The sequence below is a fragment of the Squalius cephalus genome, assembly GCF_949319135.1.
Source record: "Squalius cephalus genome assembly, chromosome: 20".
NCBI classification, from domain to species: domain Eukaryota; kingdom Metazoa; phylum Chordata; class Actinopteri; order Cypriniformes; family Leuciscidae; genus Squalius; species Squalius cephalus.
The window spans coordinates 20,911,267-20,931,731 of NC_137141.1; the positions used below are offsets into that span (position 1 = coordinate 20,911,267).

A 20,465-nucleotide genomic window follows, 5' to 3' on the forward strand; every position below is an offset into this window, starting at 1 on the left:
TTCCGTCAGCGGAAACATGGTTTCCTGGGCAGTGTTCCAGAGTCTTTCAGTTTTACCACTCCTCACATTATCCCTGTGAGAGGAAAAACAAACATTTATTTAAGACTTCCATGTAATGAATTTCAGTGGTTTAGAGATCTTACTGTCCGGATACTGTCTTGTTTTGTAAATACACTGTAACGGGCTTAATTACTGTAGTGTAGTATAATGGTCACTGTGTGTGCTTCAGCCCTGTGAGGGAGGCTGCGATTGGACAGGAGGTCCAGAGCTGAATGGAGGAAAAGAACTCTCACATTACTCACATTTCTGAAGAGTGAGTCACTGGGTCAAGAGAATCCATGAACTGCCAAGTGCTTGCTTCATAATAGCCTCACCCCATAAATCTCCCTCCCGGTCTCTTCTCTTATTCATCAGCCCTCCCTTCTTTCTACCTTGCACATCTTTCTTCTATACTGTAAAGCTGCCAATGAGTTTCTGATGTAGAATCATTAAAGACAGAAGGAAAAAAAACTAACTCAGTTTCCCTAGAGAGACAGTTCACACAGAAATTACAATTCTGCCATTTGCTCAGCTTCATGTCGTTCCAAACCTGTGACTTTTTCATCTTGCACAGAAGGACAAGAATTATAGTGTAAAAAAGTAGTTCATTCAACTACCAAATCAATAGTTGTGTGAAGAACAGCCCACGATTTAATGGGATAATTCACCCAAAAATGAAAATTCTCTCATCATTTGATTACCCTCATGATGTTCCAGATGTGTATGACTTTCTTTCTTCAGATGAACACAAAGATAGATTTTTTGGCCATTTTTGGATGAACTATCCCTTTAAATCAGGGCTGTCCAATCCTGCTCCTGGAGGGCCACTGTCCTGAAGAGTTCAGCTCAAACCCCATTTAAACACACCTGAACCAGTTAATCAAGGTCTATTGGCATACTAGAAACATCAGGCAGGTGTTGGAGCTAAACTCTGAGGGACAGTAACCCTCCAGGACCAATTTTGGACACCCCTTCTTTAAATTTAGTGTTAGCATTTTCTTTTTTGTCATAGCTAGCCTGTAATGTACAAACCAAACCACATGAGTAAGACCTGTTTGATCAATGAATTTATATTTTACTTCTTTTTTTCTCTGTCTTTTGTCCTCTGCTCCCAGTAGACATGTTTTCTCTTTAGCTCTTCAAACCTGTGGAAAATAAGCAGAGTGATGTTTTGACCCCGTTTCCTTTCAGCATAAATGTGCTTCCTGTAGTCGGTTTTGGTGTTTGATTTTTTTTTTTTTTTTTTTTTATTCTCTGTTCCCTTACAACTTTGTGCCATGTGTAACTCTGACTTTGAGAGCCAGTTTGAGCAGAGGGTTCTTGTACATACCCTAAAATTAGAGTTTGCTCTCAGAAATCTGAACATGTGTCTGTGTGAACCCTGGGTGGGCAAAGAGGAGGGTGGGAACAAACCTCAACCACAAAATAATTCACAGACTTTGCTGGGCCATTTCTAACTTATCATTTGTCTGTTTTAGTGGTGCTCTCCTAGTAGAAATGTGCAAAACTACATATTTTCATGTGACCTCAAGTTCAGAGTGTATAATATATTTTAGATAATGAAATATTTCTATTACGAAATATAAAAAAAGAAATAAAATATAATCACATATATATATATATATATATATATATATATATATATATATATATATATATATATATCATGTATCTGTCTGTCTCTGTCTCTCTTTAGTGTTGGATGACGTAGATGAAGGTGAGAGGTTTGAGTTTGACAGCAGTAGTGATGAAGTCCCCGAGGCGGATCGGCCACCCCCTGACCCTGAGGGAATCTCCGTGCCTCCACCCTGCTCATCAGCAGCCAGAGACGCACCCATGAATGGAACAAGTCCATACCCAGAGAACTTACTCACTTCAGAGGCTGATCTGCCCCCTCCACCCCAGAACTGCCTCACTAATAACAGCCCTTTGTCTCATGAACCCTTCCCACAGGGTGATCTACCTCCTCCTCCCATAGAGCTCTGTCACAATGCAGCAGAAGGCCAGGACCCTCCACCAGCACTAGAGGGCGCTACAGGAGCTGCTGCACACAGACAGCAGGGCGGTGAGTGTACAGTGGATACTAAAATTATGATTTTTATCTATGAGATTTATTAAAAATGTATTCGTTGATTCTGCTTTCTAACGACTGCTAAGAAATCGCAAGATTATGATTTTTTTTTTAAAAAACAGTGATACGTTTTATCTCAGATACGCTTCAAAAAAGTACTTATTTTCCAGATAGTATTTTTAACAATTTGCTTTAATACAATAACAATTATTTAATTTTGGAAACAATTATTTTATTTTATCTTCCGCAAAATATAGTATAGTACAGTCACAGAGTATAAATGGGTTTTCTTTACATGATTTTTTTTTTTTTTTTTTTTTTTTATACATATAATGAGAAGAGTTCTTATCATCATATTTGTGTGTCCTTTCCATTAAAAACTCTAGTACCGACTACAATGGGTTTTATGCAATGAACTTATTGGCTGTCTGGAAAATCAAAAAAAAAAAAAAAGTATATTGTGTACAGTTATTGATTGCCCTCTACAATGATGTCTATGTGTATTACTGACTGGAAATCAAATCTATAGCCGTTTGGGTGGTCGCCCATTGCATCAAATTGCTATTTGTTTTGAAAATGCTTGCACGGTTTCTGAGGTTACATCTGTCTCTTTTTTTCCTTCAGTCTTTCTCTTTCTTTCTGACTGTTAATGTAGATATAATCTTGAGTTATTTATTTGTATCATGAATCCTTCCCACCTAAGATAATATAAATGGACACAGATAATTCACTAGAATAGCTGCTTAAACTCTAAAAACAAACAACACGTGAGATTTCTATGTCCTGCTCTCCTACAAACTTCAAACTTTCTTGACAAGTCCCTGTACTTTCTGATCAATAGAGAGCAGAGGTGCCGGTGTGGTTCCCACCTCTGTGTCCAAAGTCAGCCCCTACTCTGTGATTGACATCGCCCCTATGCAGCAGCAGCTGCTGTCAGAGCAGAGCGGCCCTCCCTCCTCTCCCTCAGCCAATGAGAGTGAAAGAGACATTCAGGATGTACCCAGTAGCCCAGGGTTGCCCTCTGGGTATTCAGTGCCAGTGCCCTGTGGTTATGCAACGCCCTCAAATGTGCCGGCGATCCGGCCAACCTACACAACCCCAGTTATCATCCGACACTTCTCTATGGATGAAGATGGTAAAAAGAGAGATTATTCTCATCTGTTACCCTTTCATTTATTCTCTCTGCTTGTCTGGTTGGAATAGGGGTTCACTCACCATACATACCCTCTCTCTTTTCACTTTCTGTCTTGTTTCATTCTCTCTGTCTCTTCTTTTTCTGAAGTTTTGCCATGAGGAAGTTGGGGATAAATTTAGCTGTGGCTTTGGCTGCGATAAAGTTTCCTGTTTTTTTTTTCTCTAAAGTGGCCTGAATGTTAACTAAACTTCTACATGTGCATTCTCAAATGAAATGACGATGAAGAAAGTAATGCAGTGCCAAATGTGTATATAATATATATATATATATGCATTCCAACGTCAAAAAGCTTGCTAGGTCCATAAACCTCTATTATAATAAACGAACCTCAGTAGCATAATAAGCAAACAGTTGGAGAACCATTCTCAAATGTATACATATTTCACAAAACCATTCTTGGCAGACATAATTAGTATCTGGTTTTGAATATATATGTGTGTGTGCGTGCGTGTGTGTGTGTGAGTGTTTTATTACCATTTTAAATTCATATGTATGCAAAATTGATAATTATAATTCCAACCATTTAAGCTTTATCCTTTTAGTTTGAAAGTTTTTAGAGTTATGAGAATTATATATTCAGGCAAGTGTGTCCAAACTGCTAGTGTAGGTAGAGATGAGAGAGAGAAAAACAAAAGTATTGGCTTGAATTATATAAGAGACTCTCTGTAACACATTACTGTCCCCTTGTTGTGTAATGTTTTTCAAGCTGTAAACTTGATCCGATTGGAACATTTTGAGACGCAGTTGAATGTTTATGTTAATGCATGAACTGTTTTGATGTGTCCTGCAGTGACTGTGGTGGGAGCTGGAAATACCCCAGTGGACAGGTGAGTGTAGTACTGCTTTACTAAGATATCTGATGCATATTACTGTCGTTATGTTGTATGAAACATCTTGAATATGATTGACTTTTTTTCTGTATTTGTGTGTTGTTGTTGTTTCTATAAACAAATATAGAAATTTGAAGGGAAGTTTGTATATATATACCAATTCCAAATGTTTTGTCCAGTGTTTTTAGTGAAGAGTGTCCAGTCATCAGAGAGGAAGATGCTCTTACTAAGTGGGTATCAGACCCAGCAAACACAGCCTGGATGGAGAGTAAGTACTTAGCATTTTGCTAGGCTGATAAAATGCTTGGATTTAGATTGTGAATGTATGAATGAAGGCTTGTTTGCCATGTTCAGCTGTGCTTCCTGTTACTGTAGAGAATCTCAGACATTTCCTTCCTTCTCTCTGAAGAACTGCTCAGCCTTTTTCAGTGGATTCATTGACGCATATTAATGTCCACTGTGCTGTTTTGGCTTGGTTGTACATATGAAATTGTAAGCCATGTGTGTTTGTTTACATGTTTCTGTTTGTTTTAGGTCCAGATGAAGTGATTTATGATGATGTACCGAGAGAAAACTCTGGATCCACTACAGGTTTAGTATCTGGTCATTTTCTTTATCTTAACTTACTGTGTAATGCATTTGTTCTTGTCTGTTAAGATATTTATTAACCATCAGCTAACAGCCAAAATGCAGTGCATGCAAGTGTATATGTATGAGTGTGTGTGTGTATTACTATAATATAATAGTTATACTGATATATTACTATTATTACTGTTTACAGTAATTATATTACTGGTATACAATACGTTCATGTTGTGGTTCCACACCACATAGCATATACAGTATTTGTATTGTATCTGTTTTGGCCTGCATATTCTTTTTAATAACTACAATTATTAATAATTATATTCAAATTCAGATTAGTTGATAGATCCAGAATTGTATCTGTAAATCCCCCACCCCTGCAGCCTGGCTATGGAAATGTGAGTGAAATGAAAACTGAGAGTAAAATTTGCCCTCTCAGCAATAAGACAGTGTCATGTGACTGACAGCTCTGCTGTTATGGCTGATGACAGTCATTAGGGAATGAATTTGGACTGTTTTTTGTAAAATGTGAAAACTGTGTGCATGTCAGACCCAGATGAGATGATCTATGATGATGTTGAGTTCGGGGAGGAGGGCGGCAGCAGCTCGCTGGACAACGGCTGGAGCTCCAGTGAGTTTGAGAGCTATGAGGAAGCCAGTGACACAGAGAACGGACATGGAGAGAACGGTCTCCCAGATGCCTTCGTCAGGGGCCGTGCACCCAGCAAGAAAACACATGTGTGTATTTACACTACCACTGTCTCACTCTCATTCTTTCTCTCTTCTTCTTTTTTTCTCTGTAGTATAAAATGCAGCTGTTTCTTTGGTGTGAACATTGTGTCAGTGTAGTCAGATCTGATGTCTGGATCATTGGTTTTTTTATCATTTGCCCACACTAATATTTAAAAACAGTGAGAAAAGTCTTTAATCTGCCCATAATGGTTTTGGTTTTGTTTGTATGTGTAGCCGCTGATTTAGTAGAGGAGGTTTATTTGAGTGAGTGTGTGTATGTGTTTATTTCAAAGTCTGGCCAGGGAATTGGTTTATTTTTGAACTGGCAGAACAAATTTAGAGTCAGATCATTTGAAACCTTTTTTGAGAGAGGGATTTGTAAGAGTTTAAGAGTGTGTATGTGTGTGCGTGTGTGTGTGTAAGGTCTAAGGTCTAAGATTCATTGTAAAGAAGCGCCCATAATGAAATTCTTTTATACAAAGATTTTAATATTTAGAATCATATGTAATATTTATGAATCATATTTCTGGCATGCCATTGTTTGCAACCAACAAAAGTTTTTTCTTATGTCACAATTTTATACTTAATATTACTTCAAATGAATGCTCTGTCAATTCGATTAATTGTGATTAATTGAATCTAACAAAAGTATTTGTTTATATAATATATGTGTGTATATATAGTATAGTACACACACCTTATATATATATATATATATATATATATATATATATATATATATAGTATTACATTTATTTTTATATATATATATATATATATATATATATATATATATATATATATATATATATAATTTGTTTAATATATATTATGTGTGTGTTTTTATATTATATATTATTTTATATTATATGTGTGTGTGCACCTATGTTTGCAAATGTGTGTGTGTGTGTGAGAGAGAGTGAGAGAGCGCATGTGTGTATATGTACATGCACACACAAATATATAATATATACAGTATATACGCACATTTTATATTATACAAACAAACTTTTGTTAGATGCTATTAATCAGGATTAATCGATTTGATAGCACTACTTAAAATATTTATTTATTTTTTATTTAAGAATTAATTTGATTCTTTTGATGTTTGTTTATTTATATATATATATATATATATATATATATATATATATATATATATATATATATATATATATATATATATATATTAGTTTTTTTATGGTAGTGTTTTTAATAGTATTTTTAATATTGGTCATCGACCCATAACAGGGGGAAAAAATTATTATAGAAATAATTGTCAAATTATTATTGAAATATTATGGAATTTTATTGTCAGTGCACCCCTGTTATTTTGTATGGTAAACAATAGCATGCCACATAGACATTAAGAATATTAACGGAGTGAGTTTCTAAATCAAACAAGGGAATGATGGAGTTATGCAGTAACTCGTTCTCTGCCCCCTGTTCAGCTGTCTGAAGATCTGACGCGTTTGAAAGAGCACTATGAGAGAAAGATGCGAGATCTCATGGCAAACACAGTGGGAACAGTAGAGCTACAGCAGCTCAAACACAAACACGAGCAGAAGGTAAAAGAACAAGAGCGTGTATGTTAGCCTGACGTCTCTAGAGGTGCTCTTTCTTCTCTGTGCTAGTGCTGGTGGTGGGCTTCCTCTGACCTCCGTCATCCCCACTAAACATCTGTTTGCATCTCCATAGATATAACTGTTGTCATCTGTGGAAACTGAATGTTGTACACATTTTGACCTCATTCATCTTCACTTCATGTGTGGCTTCGCATGTCATTCTGTGTTTAAAATTGTTGGTATATGATTTTTTCCCCCTCAGTGACTGCCACAGCAGGGCACAACATTTATTAAATATTTGAATAAAGGGACTTTGAATCAGAAAAAATCTGTTGAGTTCTGCATGCACAGATTTGCAGTTGCAGTTGTTGTTTCTCTTATTTATCCATCAGACTTCATGTTCCCTCATCTCTCATTTTACCCATGTGGTGTCTGTGTCGATCTTTTCATTGTGTGTTCATTCACAACATAATTTAGTTAGGATGCATGTTTTTTGTTGTTTTTTGAGATCCTATGTTCAAGTTGGATAGTTCTTCTCCATGGTGATGGGTTCATCTTGTTAATTCCTATCAAATTGATATGAAATATCAGGGGTGAATTCACTAAAGAGTTGCTCCGCTTTTGCGTCCGGGTTTTCTGCACAAAACCTCCATCTTATTCAATAAGATCTGCACAGATTTTGTGAGCTCACTCCTAAATGATGTTGCATGTGCTACAGATGCAGCGGCTTGTAAAAGCAGCTAAAGATGGAACTAAAGATGGTCTGCAAAAAACCAAAGCCGCGGTGAGAAAGGGACGATCTTTCATCCGCACCAGATCTCTCTGTTATGGTAAGAGCACAAATAGTACAACCTCCAATGTAATGAATTCACAGAGGATTGTCATCTTGATTAATATGCTTCTTCTGTTTAATTTATTTGATGAATCCATCATTCTTTCCTCAGAGAAGAAACCCAGCTGTTTTGATGAAGAGTCAGATCTGTTCATCGAGGTGGAGTGTTTTAATGTTGACCCAGTGCTGAGACCCGCACCTGATGGGCTTTCTCAACACCAGGTACTTTTTACCAACTTTTAACCAACTTAAAAGTGTGTTTGAGTGAGTGTGTGTGTGTGTGTGTGTGTAGTAGTATACATACTATATACACACAAAAGTTTGGCGTCAGTAAGGATTTTATTTACTATTAATACTTTTATTCAATAAGGATGTGTTCGATTGATCAAAAGTGACAGTAAAGACTTTTACATTATTATAAAAGATTTCTGTTAAAAATAAATGCAAATAAATGCCATTCTTTCCATTTTTTTCAGATAATCCTGAACAAAATATCACATTCCACATATTATTATCCACATACTATTCCAATATTAAGCAGCACAACTGTTTTCAACATTGATAATAATAAGAAATGTTTCTTAAGCACCAAATCAGCATATTGGAGTAATGGCTGCTAAAATTACGGGCTTTCCAGTCACAGGAATAAATTACATTTTAAAATGTATTAAAACAGAAAACAGCTATTTTTAATTGTAATAACATTTCAAAATATTACTGTTTTTACAGTATTTTTGCTCAATTAAATGCAGCTTCTTTGCAAAACATTAAAAACATCATACAGATGGCATCAGTAGTGAATGAAGTAATCCTTCTGCTTAAAGTTTAGGTTTTGCTTAAAAAGTGTTTGTGCAATATTTCTTTTTTTTTTAAAAGCCAGTTGGTTTTTATGTTTTGTTATTTAATGTGCAGACGTTCATACATTTTCTGAGTCTGACTGAAGTGCCCTTGTACATTTGTTTTTCTGTGTGCATGAACAGGTGATGAGGAGATGCATTCTGGAGATGATTCTAGAGAGTGAGAAGAACTATCTGGAAGCTCTGAAGAGAATTTTAGAGGTTTACTATTTTTGTCTGTTTTACCTGTGCTGCTTTACATTGCAGTGGAGAATTTGTTTTTAAATGCAATGCCATTTAAAACCTTTTGTCATTTGACTGTCTGCACATATTCATCATCCAATAAAGTAAATAATTTTTTTTCTTTGCACAAAACAGCAATATGAGAAACCACTTGTAGAGATTGAGCCTCGGTTACTGAGCGACCGCAAGCTTAAGGTGGTGTTTTATCGGATTCGGGAGATCTTGCAGTGCCATGCCCTGTTCCAGATGGCGCTGGCCAGTCGTGTGTCTGACTGGGACGAGCTGGAGATGATCGGAGATGTGTTTGTAGCGTCGGTGAGATATCTGATTTTATGATTTAATTGATTTGTTGTGGGAGGACATACACAGCACTGATCATCTTGAAGATTCAGTTACTTTTTCAAGTTTTAGAGTTTAAGAGTTTTAATGCATCTATTTCTAAGCGAAAACAACTGCATGAACATCATGCCTCTAAAGTCTTAAATCCTAAACTTTTATGTTTTTTACATGTACAAACCTTCTCCACCCTTAACCATCTGTTGTGAGGTTATGTGTGTCTCAAAGTAATCTTCAACAGTAAAAAACCTATAGTTCATGAGAGAAATTATCCCATTTAAAAGTATCATGGTTTTCACTCTTATATTTGTGCCGTCACCTCTGTCTCTTCTGCAGTTTTCTAAGTCTATGGTGTTGGACGCTTACAGTGAGTATGTGAATAACTTCAGCTTGGCAATGGGAGTGGTGCGCAAGGCGTGTGCATCTAAGCCCTGTTTCCTCGACTTTCTCAAGGTTAGACATCCCAAAAGAGTCCTGAATGTTCCTGTGGTGCAGTAATTACATGTCAAACAGTTTTGTACTTTTCTGTTATGTAATTCACTATAATTAGTCTTAAACCTTATTTAGATGATAATCTGTTTCATATCCTAACCCTAATCCTAAAACGGGCAGAATTAAAAGAAATATCCAAAATCGGCCAATATGGTTGCAAAATATGATGATGATCTCAATGGTGAATTTACACATTCAGGTCAAATGCTCATCAAAAGTGGGTGCCGGCAGTGTTTGACTGGATTGCAAAAATAAAAACTACTCGGTGTAAATGTAATATTGTTCCTTTAAACAATAATCAATGTGATCAAAAAGTACAAATATGACAAGGATGCATTAAATTGATCAAAAGTGATAGTAAAGGCATTTACATTGTTACAATATTTTTTTTTATAAATAACTTTTAATTCTTCAAAGAATCCTGAAAAAATGCTTCACGTTTCCTACAAATATATTAAGCGGCACAGCTGTTTTCACAATTGATAATAATAAGAAATGTTACTTCAGCAACAAATCAGCATATTCAAATGATTTCTGAAGGATCATGTGACACTGAAGACTGGAGTAATGATGCTGAAAATTCAGCTTTGCATCACAGGAATAAATTGCATTTTGAAATATTTTCAAATAGAAAATCAGTTATTTTAAATAATAAGAATAATAATTCATAATATTTCTGTTTTTACTGTATATTTGATCAAATAAGTGCAGCTTTGGTAAGCAGAAGAAGCTCTAAGATTATTCATGCTATTTGTGTTATGTTCACAGCACCGTCAGGAGACTAACAGAGACCATCTGACCCTCTATGGACTGATGATGAAGCCTATTCAACGGTTCCCTCAGTTTATACTGCTGCTGCAAGTGGGTCTTACCTCACACGCTCTTTCAGTACTGTTAATATTAAGAAATTACATGTGCTCCAGTTACACTCATTGCAAAAAAATATCTTGACATCTCCTGAAGAGGGCGCCTTTTTCTTTCTCATCCACATCACATCAAGAGTCACTTTCATGTAGTTCATGAACTCACATAAAAGACAAAACTTTCATTGACGATTAGGTTTTCATTCACTCCATTTTTCTTTTGTTGTAATTTTCACAGGCTACTATAACATCTTCTGCGTCTCTTTGTAGGACATGTTAAAAAACACACCAGTGGGCCATCCCGATCGTCTTCCGCTTCAGATGGCTCTCACTGAACTGGAAACGCTTGCCGAAAAATTAAACGAGAGGAAAAGAGAAGCCGACCAGCGCTGTGAGATCAGACACATTGCTAAGGCTATGAATGAACATTACCTCAACAAGGTACTGCAGCCCCTCTGCTGATTGATCGCAGTTACACCTCAAACCCGTTGCATGAACGTGTGGGTGCTTAGTCAAATATGTCATTTGACATTTGGGAGTTTCACACAGCGCAGTTAAACCTAGAGTGTGTCTGAGCCCTGCTGTCACTCATATGAAGTCAGTACTGAGCCAATACTGTAAACAGAACCAGCTTGAACAGTCCACACCATCTGGGGCTCTGATATATTTTGCTTAACTTTGCACTCTTTGACTGCTTGCTCTTTCTTGTGGATGGATAGGTGGTTTTTTTTCTCTAAATATACTTACAGTAAGTTTAATTTCCATCTAACATAAGGTATGAAACGCATTTTGGATTTTAGATAGACAAAATGGCATCCAATGATTTTTGTTAAACTATAGACCTTATGTAGCCCCGCCCCTTTTCAGCGCTGCGCTCGTTGTCTTTTGACTTCCGGTTTTATTTTCACAGCGATATTGCGTATTTATGAATAAGCGGCTCGTTTTAAAATCTTCCCGGTCTACTGACATTTGTTAAGACATCTGGTTTAAACATTACAATCCTCATGATAACTTTCGTTAACTTTTGTTAACTTTATATTAAGTAAATCCACTTCAAAAGCTAATTACTCCTGGACAGCAATGCCATAGAAATATACAGAGCGACTGGAAAAACGGAAGTTCAAAGACAATATTCTAAAGATGGCGGCGCCCTCGTTTCTCTGGTGCATAAGGTCTATAGTATACCATAGTATACCCATGAGGAGCACATACATGACACATGCTCTCCTAAAGCTAATAAAGGCTTTAATCAACTATTAACCAGCAGCTTCAAGAACCAACACTGGAGTAAAACAAAAAGATATGTCATATACCAGACTTTTTTAGATTATATACATTTCAACAGTTAGTGGTTAGAAAGGTTTTTTTTTTTTTTTTTTTTTTTTTTTTTTTTAGAAATTAATACTTTTATTCAGAGTGCATTAAATTGATCAACATTAATTGAGATTAAAACATTTATAATGTTTGAAAAGGTAGGTTTAATTTTCAAATAAATGCTTTTCTTTTGAACTTCTATTCATCAAAGAATCCTTAAAATATTATCAGGGTTTCCGCAAAAGCTTTGCCATTGTATGATTAAATTACTTATTTTAAAATATTATTTGAATATATTTCACTGTTTTACTGTAATTTCGATCAAATAAATGCAGCCATAAAATACCTCTTTCAAAAACATTGTTAAAAAATCGGTAAATGGGAATATTAATCAAACAATAATACTGAAAACGTGTATCTCTGTTCGCTGAATAATTTTAGCTTCAATAAGCCATTTGAAGCCAAACATGAAGAAAGTTAAGCTTAAAACAGTACAGTGAATGACTCAGTTTATTTACAAGCCTGCTTCTTAGTTAAATTCTGACACCTCTGAATCTGCATTGATGTATCATATCTAATAATCACTCAGTGGAGGGGGGAATATTTTTTCTTAAGGCTAAGCATGAATTCATAAAAATTGAAAGTAGAAAAAAAATAGAAAGGTTCTGTTGCAAACAGATTAAAACACTTCTGTGGCATGTTTTGAATATTTCATAATGAAATAATAAGTAGGTGTATTTAGCATATTTTACTGTCCATTTTATTCCCCTCAAATCATCTCGCAGTCCATATTGGACAAATATGTGTGTGGTCAGGATCATCTGATGAGTGACTGTGACAAAGTAGGACCCTTAAATATTTAATCCCCAGCTCAACCCTTTTATTGCTGTTTCTGCTTCTCTCTCCATTCATCTCTCTCTCTCTCTCTCTCTCTCTCTCTCTCTCTCTCTCTCTCTCTCTCTCTCTCTCTCTCTCTCTCTCTCTCTCTCTCAGCTGCTAAGCAGCGGCAGTCGTTATCTGATTTGTTCTGATGATGTGGTGGAAACAGTTTATAATGATCGTGGGGAGATCATTAAGACTAAAGAACGCCGAGTCTTTCTTCTGAATGATGTTCTCATGTGTGCCACCCCCAACCAGCGGTATGACCATTACACATTATCTGCAATAACTGTCAGTCTAAACTGTTTAGCACAGCATCACTCAGAAAACATCTAATCCTGGATATTTAGAGTTAAACCTTCTTCCTCCACACAAATCCCTCCTCTATCTGAGTAAACCAGTGTTTCTCTCATCCAGCCCCTCTCAGGATGGTGTGAGTGTGGGAGCTGGAGGTGAAGGTGTTCCCTCAGGACAGCGCTTCCTGCTCAAGTGGAGTGTGCCTTTGAGTTTTGTGGAGGTCGTGGAGTTTGGCTCCAGCGAAGAGATGGGTGACTCCAGATTTCCCCCATTGCACTCGGGAGATAAAGTCGTCATCAATGCTAAACCTAGTAAGTTCTTGTTATACACACAAAAACATGTATTCAAAAACATCTACTCTGCGCCAGATTTCCGTAGTAACTAAAAATCTGTCTGAGTCTGGGTGCAAAGAGTTATTTTCAGGTATTACTGGAGGTCAAGGTCAAATGGTGGTTCAGGTTCTGGGTTAAAAACTCAACTTTTTCACATTCAAGCACTTGCTGCCCTTGCGGAATGAAAATATATTTCCCATATATGAATGATCAATAACGGTATATTTTAAAATATACAGAATAATATATTGTGTTAATATATTACAATATATTGAATAATACATAAGGAATTGCCGCCTTTCATTAATTGAAAAATATGTGACAATATATTTACTAATATATCATAATGTATGTAATTTTATATTCAGTGATCCACTTCATAATATATAGATGTATACGTGATCAGATATGGGACTGCATGTGTAACACTGCAGATACAGTGAGGAAAATAAGTATTTGAACACCCTGCTATTTTGCAAGTTCTCCCCCTTGGAAATCATGGAGGGGTCTGAAATTGTCATCGTAGGTGCATGTCCACTGTGAGACATAATCTAAAAAAAAAAAATCCAGAAATCACAATATATGATTTTTTAACTATTTATTTGTATGATACCATTACTTTTAAAATATAGTAATTATAGTCGTAATGGTTTTCGGCCAATCGTCAACTTCACCACAGGTTCTACTCTTTAGGATAGTGGTAACCCCAAAAACTCAGACATACCAGAAAACATTTTTTATTAAAATAATAGAGCATTAAACACTAACAGATTTAACAGATTCCCCATATATCAATATTGAGCAAAACACATTAAATAACACTTAATTTTAACATTTGCTCTCCTTTAACAGTCTGCATGTTGGGAACTAGAAATCTGTTGTAACTCATTCCTTGAATGTGTGTGTATATGTGTGAACATGCATTCACATTTATATGGGAACATGTATGTGCAATATATGTGCACATTAAAGGATAAAACTTTGTGAATATTACATGTAATGCTATTTTTGTATTCATTTATAAATATTTGGTCAATGCATATATTGCAGTATATTGAAAAATATAAGCATTAGTTTCCTATATATGGAAATGTATTATGTAATATATCGCATTATATTTTGCTGTATATTCTCATATATTTTTGTTCCGTAAGAGTGGGCCATAAACTACAGAGATCACCACCAAGACCACCGACTGTGTCCTTAAATGAGGCTTTCCAGATGAAATATCGCTGTCGCTGTTGTGTGCTGGAAGTTGTTTTGGATATAAATGTCTGCTTGATTCAAAAATAATCAAACAACTTAACATAGCCAAGTGATTGAAGCAATAGGAGGAAGTGCTCAGAGAGATATCCATTCTGCACCACCCTTAAGCAACAATACACTCATGTTATTTTTAAACGTGCATGAGCAGAGATGTGACATTTAAAAAACCTCACAATTATTCAGAAAAATACATGGTCAGATTTCTGACACATCCAGATAAAGTTTCCATGGAAAATATGACACTGAAAACACTGGTGTTAGACACTGTTTACTGTGCTTTCCAGACAGTGTCACATCTGACAAAATCGTCATCGAAGTCTGGCTTTTAATGTTGGATCTTAAAAATGAATTATTGATGGAAATATGTCAGGAGAACGGGAAAGACCGAGATAACTAGAGGGAGAGCAAGAGAGATGGGGATAGGGAGAGGAAAAGATAATAGAGAGAACTCTTTCTGCTTAAAGAAGGGATGTTATACACAACATTTCTCCTCATTATACCTAGCAAAATAGGATTCTTTAAAGTGTTCGCCTAGCTAGCGCTAGTGCTGTGCTAGTCAGCTAGAAGTCGTCTGTTTTAGTAAATTGCCTGTTTCCTCAGGGATTTCAGACAGAGTTGTTTTAAAAATGGCTGCTGTCTCACCCCCTGCTGTTCCAGCGCATCTGTAAATATGGGTTTTAATGCAATGCATGCTGAATATTCATAATGTTGTCCTGATTTACAGAGATGTATTTTTTGGGGGATTCTGCAGTTCTAGCAGCTGTTATAGACTCCAATGCAGAAAACGCAGAATAATAATAAAACAACCCTTCAGTGCTTGACCCCTAATGACACAACAATTCTTTTCAAAATCATCTGCCGTTGAGGACGTCTTTTCTCTCCTCGGAGGCAGTCTGCTCTGTTTTTGTGGTTTAAAGGAAACGGGTCACACTGACTCATGAAGCTGAACAAAAGAGGAAAGACTGTTTTTCCTGTTTCACTGCGTCTGCTCTATTCAGCACAGCTGAGGTGACAAAAGAAGGGACTCCGGTGGGATTTTACAAGACATTATGCAAAAACCCCACACTGTAGAAGTAATTCTCATCTGAATGCTAGTTTCACTTTTACAGTTTTAGACAGATGAAACGCACCGAACTCTCTGTGCCGTTCCTCTAATGTTGGGAGATAGAAAAATCACTTTTCAGCGTGGTCGAAAAAGACTGGTGTTGTCTCTATGGTTACTGAAAACACATTCTGCTCTGATTCAAACTAGAGCACTGAATCAAGAGCTCTTGCATTCCCAGCCCCTTTCTTTCTTTATTCTCTCTCGTTTTACTTTTCCTATTCTAATTAACCATGGAGAATAAAGCTGCCAAGAGTGATGTCACTGTTGGAAACTGTGAAAAAGTTTCAGAGAAGTTCCAGAGCACCATTTGACATGTATTCATTTTGCAGAAACTTTATTCAAATTGAAAATGTTTAAATGTTCTGTCTAGTTTTCTAGTTTATTAGTATGTAAGACTGAATTAAAGGAGAACTCCGGTCAATTTTAACATTGAGCTCATTTTTTTGTACATTTGGAGTGCTGTCAATAGATAGATAGGAGAATAAAACATCCTTTTCCTCCACTCATCTTTAAGCACCTCTTCAAAGCATAAATGTTGTATACTTGCAGAGCCTGACACTTCTGAACAAAAGTAAACACACAAACGCAGCCAAATACAGACTGTGTGTGTTCTTATATTGACACAGAGTCTATGTCTGCCCCTGCCTCCTGAGCCTCATGTCTTATGTTTCTTTAGTGTATCCATGCTAAAGCAACCTGAAACTCACAAAAAAAACTTGCTTATGTTTGTCCTCCTGCATGCTGATGTACAGTACTGCCAGACATTATTGAACTCATTTAGATGGTCTTCATAGAATACTGTCTAATGGCAACATTATTTTGATATATTTATTAGCGAACATGTCACTTCAGTTACTTTAAAATGCTTACAAATGTTTTTAATTTACTTTAGAAAATGTGTGTATATGTGAGACTCCCATTTTACTTCAGCTTAACCTAAAAGAAAATATACTCTTTTTGTCTTTCTCTCTTTATCTCCTGTTCCCCCTCACTCTCTACTCAACATTTCTCTCTCTCTCTCTCTCCTCTCTCTCTCTCTCTCTCTCTCTCTCTCTCTCTCTCTCTCTCTCTCTCTCTCTCTCTCTCTCTCTCTCTCTCTCTCTCTCTCTCTTTATCTTTATCTTGAAAGAGCAGAGCAGCAACAAAGCAGTCTATTGTATGGGACAAAATTTTGGAGATAGTCAGATCCACACAGGACAGTCTTTATGACTCTAATTTGAACAAGTGTTTAATGATTCGCTGTATAATAAGAATCAACTTCAACTGTAATGCTCAAAGCAAGTAAAGTAGAAAATGGAGCCAAACTAAACAAAAAGTACTGTGATGGTGATATTTTATAAGCTGGATAAAATCCTCAGATGATGATCAATACTACTTTGACTTTAACTTCAATCGGCTGTGTCTCATTTGCAGATAAATTGTATATGGGTCCAGGGCAGCTGTACCAGGACCTACAGAACCTGATCCATGACCTGAGTTTGGTGAACCAGATCTCTACCATGATCAGCAGTCTGAAGGGGAACTATCAGGTGAGGTGTTCATTTCACTGTTTTGCTGAAACCAGGATGCACGCAGTTCTTGCCACTTATGTCAATTTAACACACACTCTCTCTCTCTCTCTCTCTCTGTCTCTCCAGAATGTTAATGGGACAGTTGCTCAGGACTGGGTTTCAGGTCTCCAGCGACTCATTTTAAAGAAAGAGGAGGAGATTCGTGCAGCTGATCGCTGTAGGATACAACTACAGTTACCAGGGAAACAAGACAAGTATGTGTGACCTCAGCTTGACCCTTAATACACTACCGTCCAAAAGTTTTTTTATTTTTAACGTTCACGAAAGAAGTCTCTTATATTCACCAAGGCTGCATTTACTTGATTAAAAATACAGTCAAAACAGTAATGATGTGAAATGTTATTACAATTTTTAAATAACTGTTTTCTTTTTTAATATTTTTTTTAGAATGTAATTTGTTTCTTGTGATGGCAAAGCTGAATTTTACTGGGTCCTAATGCCCCAGTTTAGTGATGGGGACACTATACTGTCAAAAAGCACCGTTCTTTGGATGAGACATTAAACCGAGGCCCTGACTCTCTGTGGTCATTAAAAATCCCAGGTCCTTCGAAAAAGAGGGGTTTAACCCTGGAATCCTGCCAAATTTGCCCATTGGCCTCTGTCCATCATCATGGCCTCCTAATCATCCCCATATACTGATTGGCTTTATCACGCAGTATGGCTGCCGTCGCTTCATCCAGCTGGATGCTCCACATTGGTGGTGGCTGAGGAGATTCCCCCCTTCCATGTGAAGTGCTTTGAGTGAAGTGAAAAGCGCTATATAAATGTAATGAATTATTCTTATTCTTATTATTATTAAAACATGAAAAAATTATTATTTAAAATAACAAATGTATTTTAAGTCAAGTCAGCTTTATTTATATAGCACTTTAGATTTAGATTTTCAAACCAGCTTTACAGTGATAAACAGGAAAATAAGGATTCAATGATGCAAACAGAATTCAAATCTGCTGTAAAGCAGCTCTAAAAAGACAATAGTAAACAGTCATTATTCAGTTGAAATCAGTTCAGGGTTGATTCATTTCCGTCAATAACTGTGTAAAGTACATCAATTATGAAATGAGTTCAATTCTGCTATAAAGCAGCTCTGGAGTAACAGTGATGTCATCATCCAGCTCAGTTCAGTTAGTGTGACTCATTCAATAGTGTCACTGCAGTCAAATCAGTAATATTGCTGAATATTAAGTTTTAATGTATTTAGTATTTATTGGGATCTATTGGTTTCTGCATTGCAGAATTTATGCATACAAGACACAAATTAATGTTTTTAATAGTGTGCATTATCATGTGCATATGTTAATTTTAGGGGCCATTTTTTTTATTATTATTATTTTTATTATTAATTAATTAGGGTGCACAAATATTGCAAAACAGATTTATTTAGGCTTCTTAATTCACTTCTTAAAACCGTGGAACTCAGGCTTTTAAATGATCAAACTTCCATGTCTTATGTGACTTTATGTGGTTTAAGAATGACCTCAAATCCCTAATCAGACCCCAAAGAAATATTGTGCTGTTATTATCCTCCTCCTGTGGATCAGAGGCTTTGTAGTGTGCAGTTGTCACAAACATACGCACACACCGATTATTTGTCACTGTATGCTTGGATTTTAGTGTCTGGATTATAGGAGTATCTTTAGACTCCCAGCTGTCAAACTAATCTCTCTGATAACATAAATCTCTCTCACACACTGTGACTGCTGGAAAATGTATGCAGTTGACTTTTTTTTTTTGAGTTTGTGGTGGGAGTGGTCTGGATTACATGCTTCTGATCGTTATCTATTATTTATATCTACACTATGAAGTTGTGTAGACGGTTAAAAAGACTCTTCGAAAGTCATTGAAATATAAATTCATTGCCAATTTAAAAATATGGAAAAGTTATAAATTCTGTGTTCTGTTGATTTAGTATTGAAACTGGCCAATTGTTAAATCATATCCTGCAATGTTACCTTATAAACCAGAAGGGACCCTGTCTGTTTCTCCAGCTGTCTGACCAGCTGAATCCATGCTGAGATATTTAGACTGCCCAGGAGATTTGTATACCGCCTAATGCATGTCCTGTGAATCTAGACAAACATGTATTGTTTCTATTGTTAAAGCTTTTCCTGAGAAAAATCGGAACTTTGTTTGTGATTTTCACTTTTCAGGTACGGTAGACCCACGTTCTTCACTGCGGTCTTTAACACTTTCAGTCCATCCATCAAGCAAGCTTGGATCAGTAATCTACAGATGGCTAAATTGGCTCTACGTACGTGTCATTTCCTGTGTCCGTATTCTGTCTTTGTCTTTTACTCTTCTATAATTAGAGATCTAAGGCTTAAAAGCCCTAAAACTGCTTCAAAAACATCTGAAAATATATTTAAACATATCTTAATATGATGTTCCCTACATATTTTCTAAATAAACGTGTTCGTAAAATATTTAAAAAATTGTGCCATCTGGATTCATATTGTTCAGCGTGTGAATCATCGCTCTGCCGAGCCAGAACTGAAATTTCAGTGCAGACAAATGGATTATAATACTGGCAACTGGAGGACACATATGGGAATATCATTGGTTTGTAGAATCTGAGGAATGCTTCACTAATGTAATGTTTTTGTACAGAGGAAGACAACATCCAAGGCTGGTTTTGTGCTGAAGATGATGGTAATCAAATGAGGAAGCAGAACCATCCTCTCTTACTCAGACAGATGGCTGTGGTCATGTCCAAACTACAGGAGTTCAAGGTGACACACAATGTCTACATTATCATTATTGCTCATAATAACAAAAATGGTTTAAATGAAACCAATGTGTATTTGTGTTAGGTGGAGTGTGCAGTTCACAACCCAGAGCCTCACGTGAACATTGACAGCACTGCGGATCTGCCTGTTATGGGTCATGGATGTGTGTGGGTGAGTCGGGAGACAATTTACAGTCTAAACATCAAATTCTTGTATATTAAATCAGTCCAGCTTCCTTATTAGAGTCCACTATAGAGCAAATATGTCAGTCTGGTGTGTGTATATGTTTGTTGCCAAATTGTACTTGACCTAAAAGTTTTTTTCAATTATTTTTAAAGAAGATTTAAAGTCTAAAA

General features: G+C 36.3%; 1 protein-coding gene across 4 annotated transcripts in view; it reads left to right on the top strand.

Moving 5' to 3' along the window:
* Positions 1-20,465, top strand: part of arhgef10 (Rho guanine nucleotide exchange factor (GEF) 10) — a 48,278-nt gene that overhangs the window by 12,076 nt on the left and 15,737 nt on the right. For 2 of the 4 annotated variants that reach the window (XM_079852782.1, XM_079852785.1), the window contains exons 3-23: positions 1,736-2,104; positions 2,952-3,245; positions 4,096-4,132; positions 4,315-4,403; positions 4,670-4,726; positions 5,271-5,458; positions 6,904-7,020; positions 7,736-7,847; positions 7,962-8,071; positions 8,830-8,907; positions 9,064-9,243; positions 9,601-9,717; positions 10,525-10,617; positions 10,890-11,060; positions 12,927-13,072; positions 13,230-13,420; positions 17,226-17,341; positions 17,450-17,577; positions 19,534-19,634; positions 19,991-20,112; positions 20,194-20,280. In XM_079852782.1, coding sequence (XP_079708908.1) covers positions 1,736-2,104; positions 2,952-3,245; positions 4,096-4,132; positions 4,315-4,403; positions 4,670-4,726; positions 5,271-5,458; positions 6,904-7,020; positions 7,736-7,847; positions 7,962-8,071; positions 8,830-8,907; positions 9,064-9,243; positions 9,601-9,717; positions 10,525-10,617; positions 10,890-11,060; positions 12,927-13,072; positions 13,230-13,420; positions 17,226-17,341; positions 17,450-17,577; positions 19,534-19,634; positions 19,991-20,112; positions 20,194-20,280 — 2,903 coding nt within the window. The remainder of the gene's footprint in view (positions 1-1,735; positions 2,105-2,951; positions 3,246-4,095; positions 4,133-4,314; positions 4,404-4,669; positions 4,727-5,270; positions 5,459-6,903; positions 7,021-7,735; positions 7,848-7,961; positions 8,072-8,829; positions 8,908-9,063; positions 9,244-9,600; positions 9,718-10,524; positions 10,618-10,889; positions 11,061-12,926; positions 13,073-13,229; positions 13,421-17,225; positions 17,342-17,449; positions 17,578-19,533; positions 19,635-19,990; positions 20,113-20,193; positions 20,281-20,465) is intronic. The other 2 variants (XM_079852784.1, XM_079852783.1) reach the window with 2 other exon arrangements.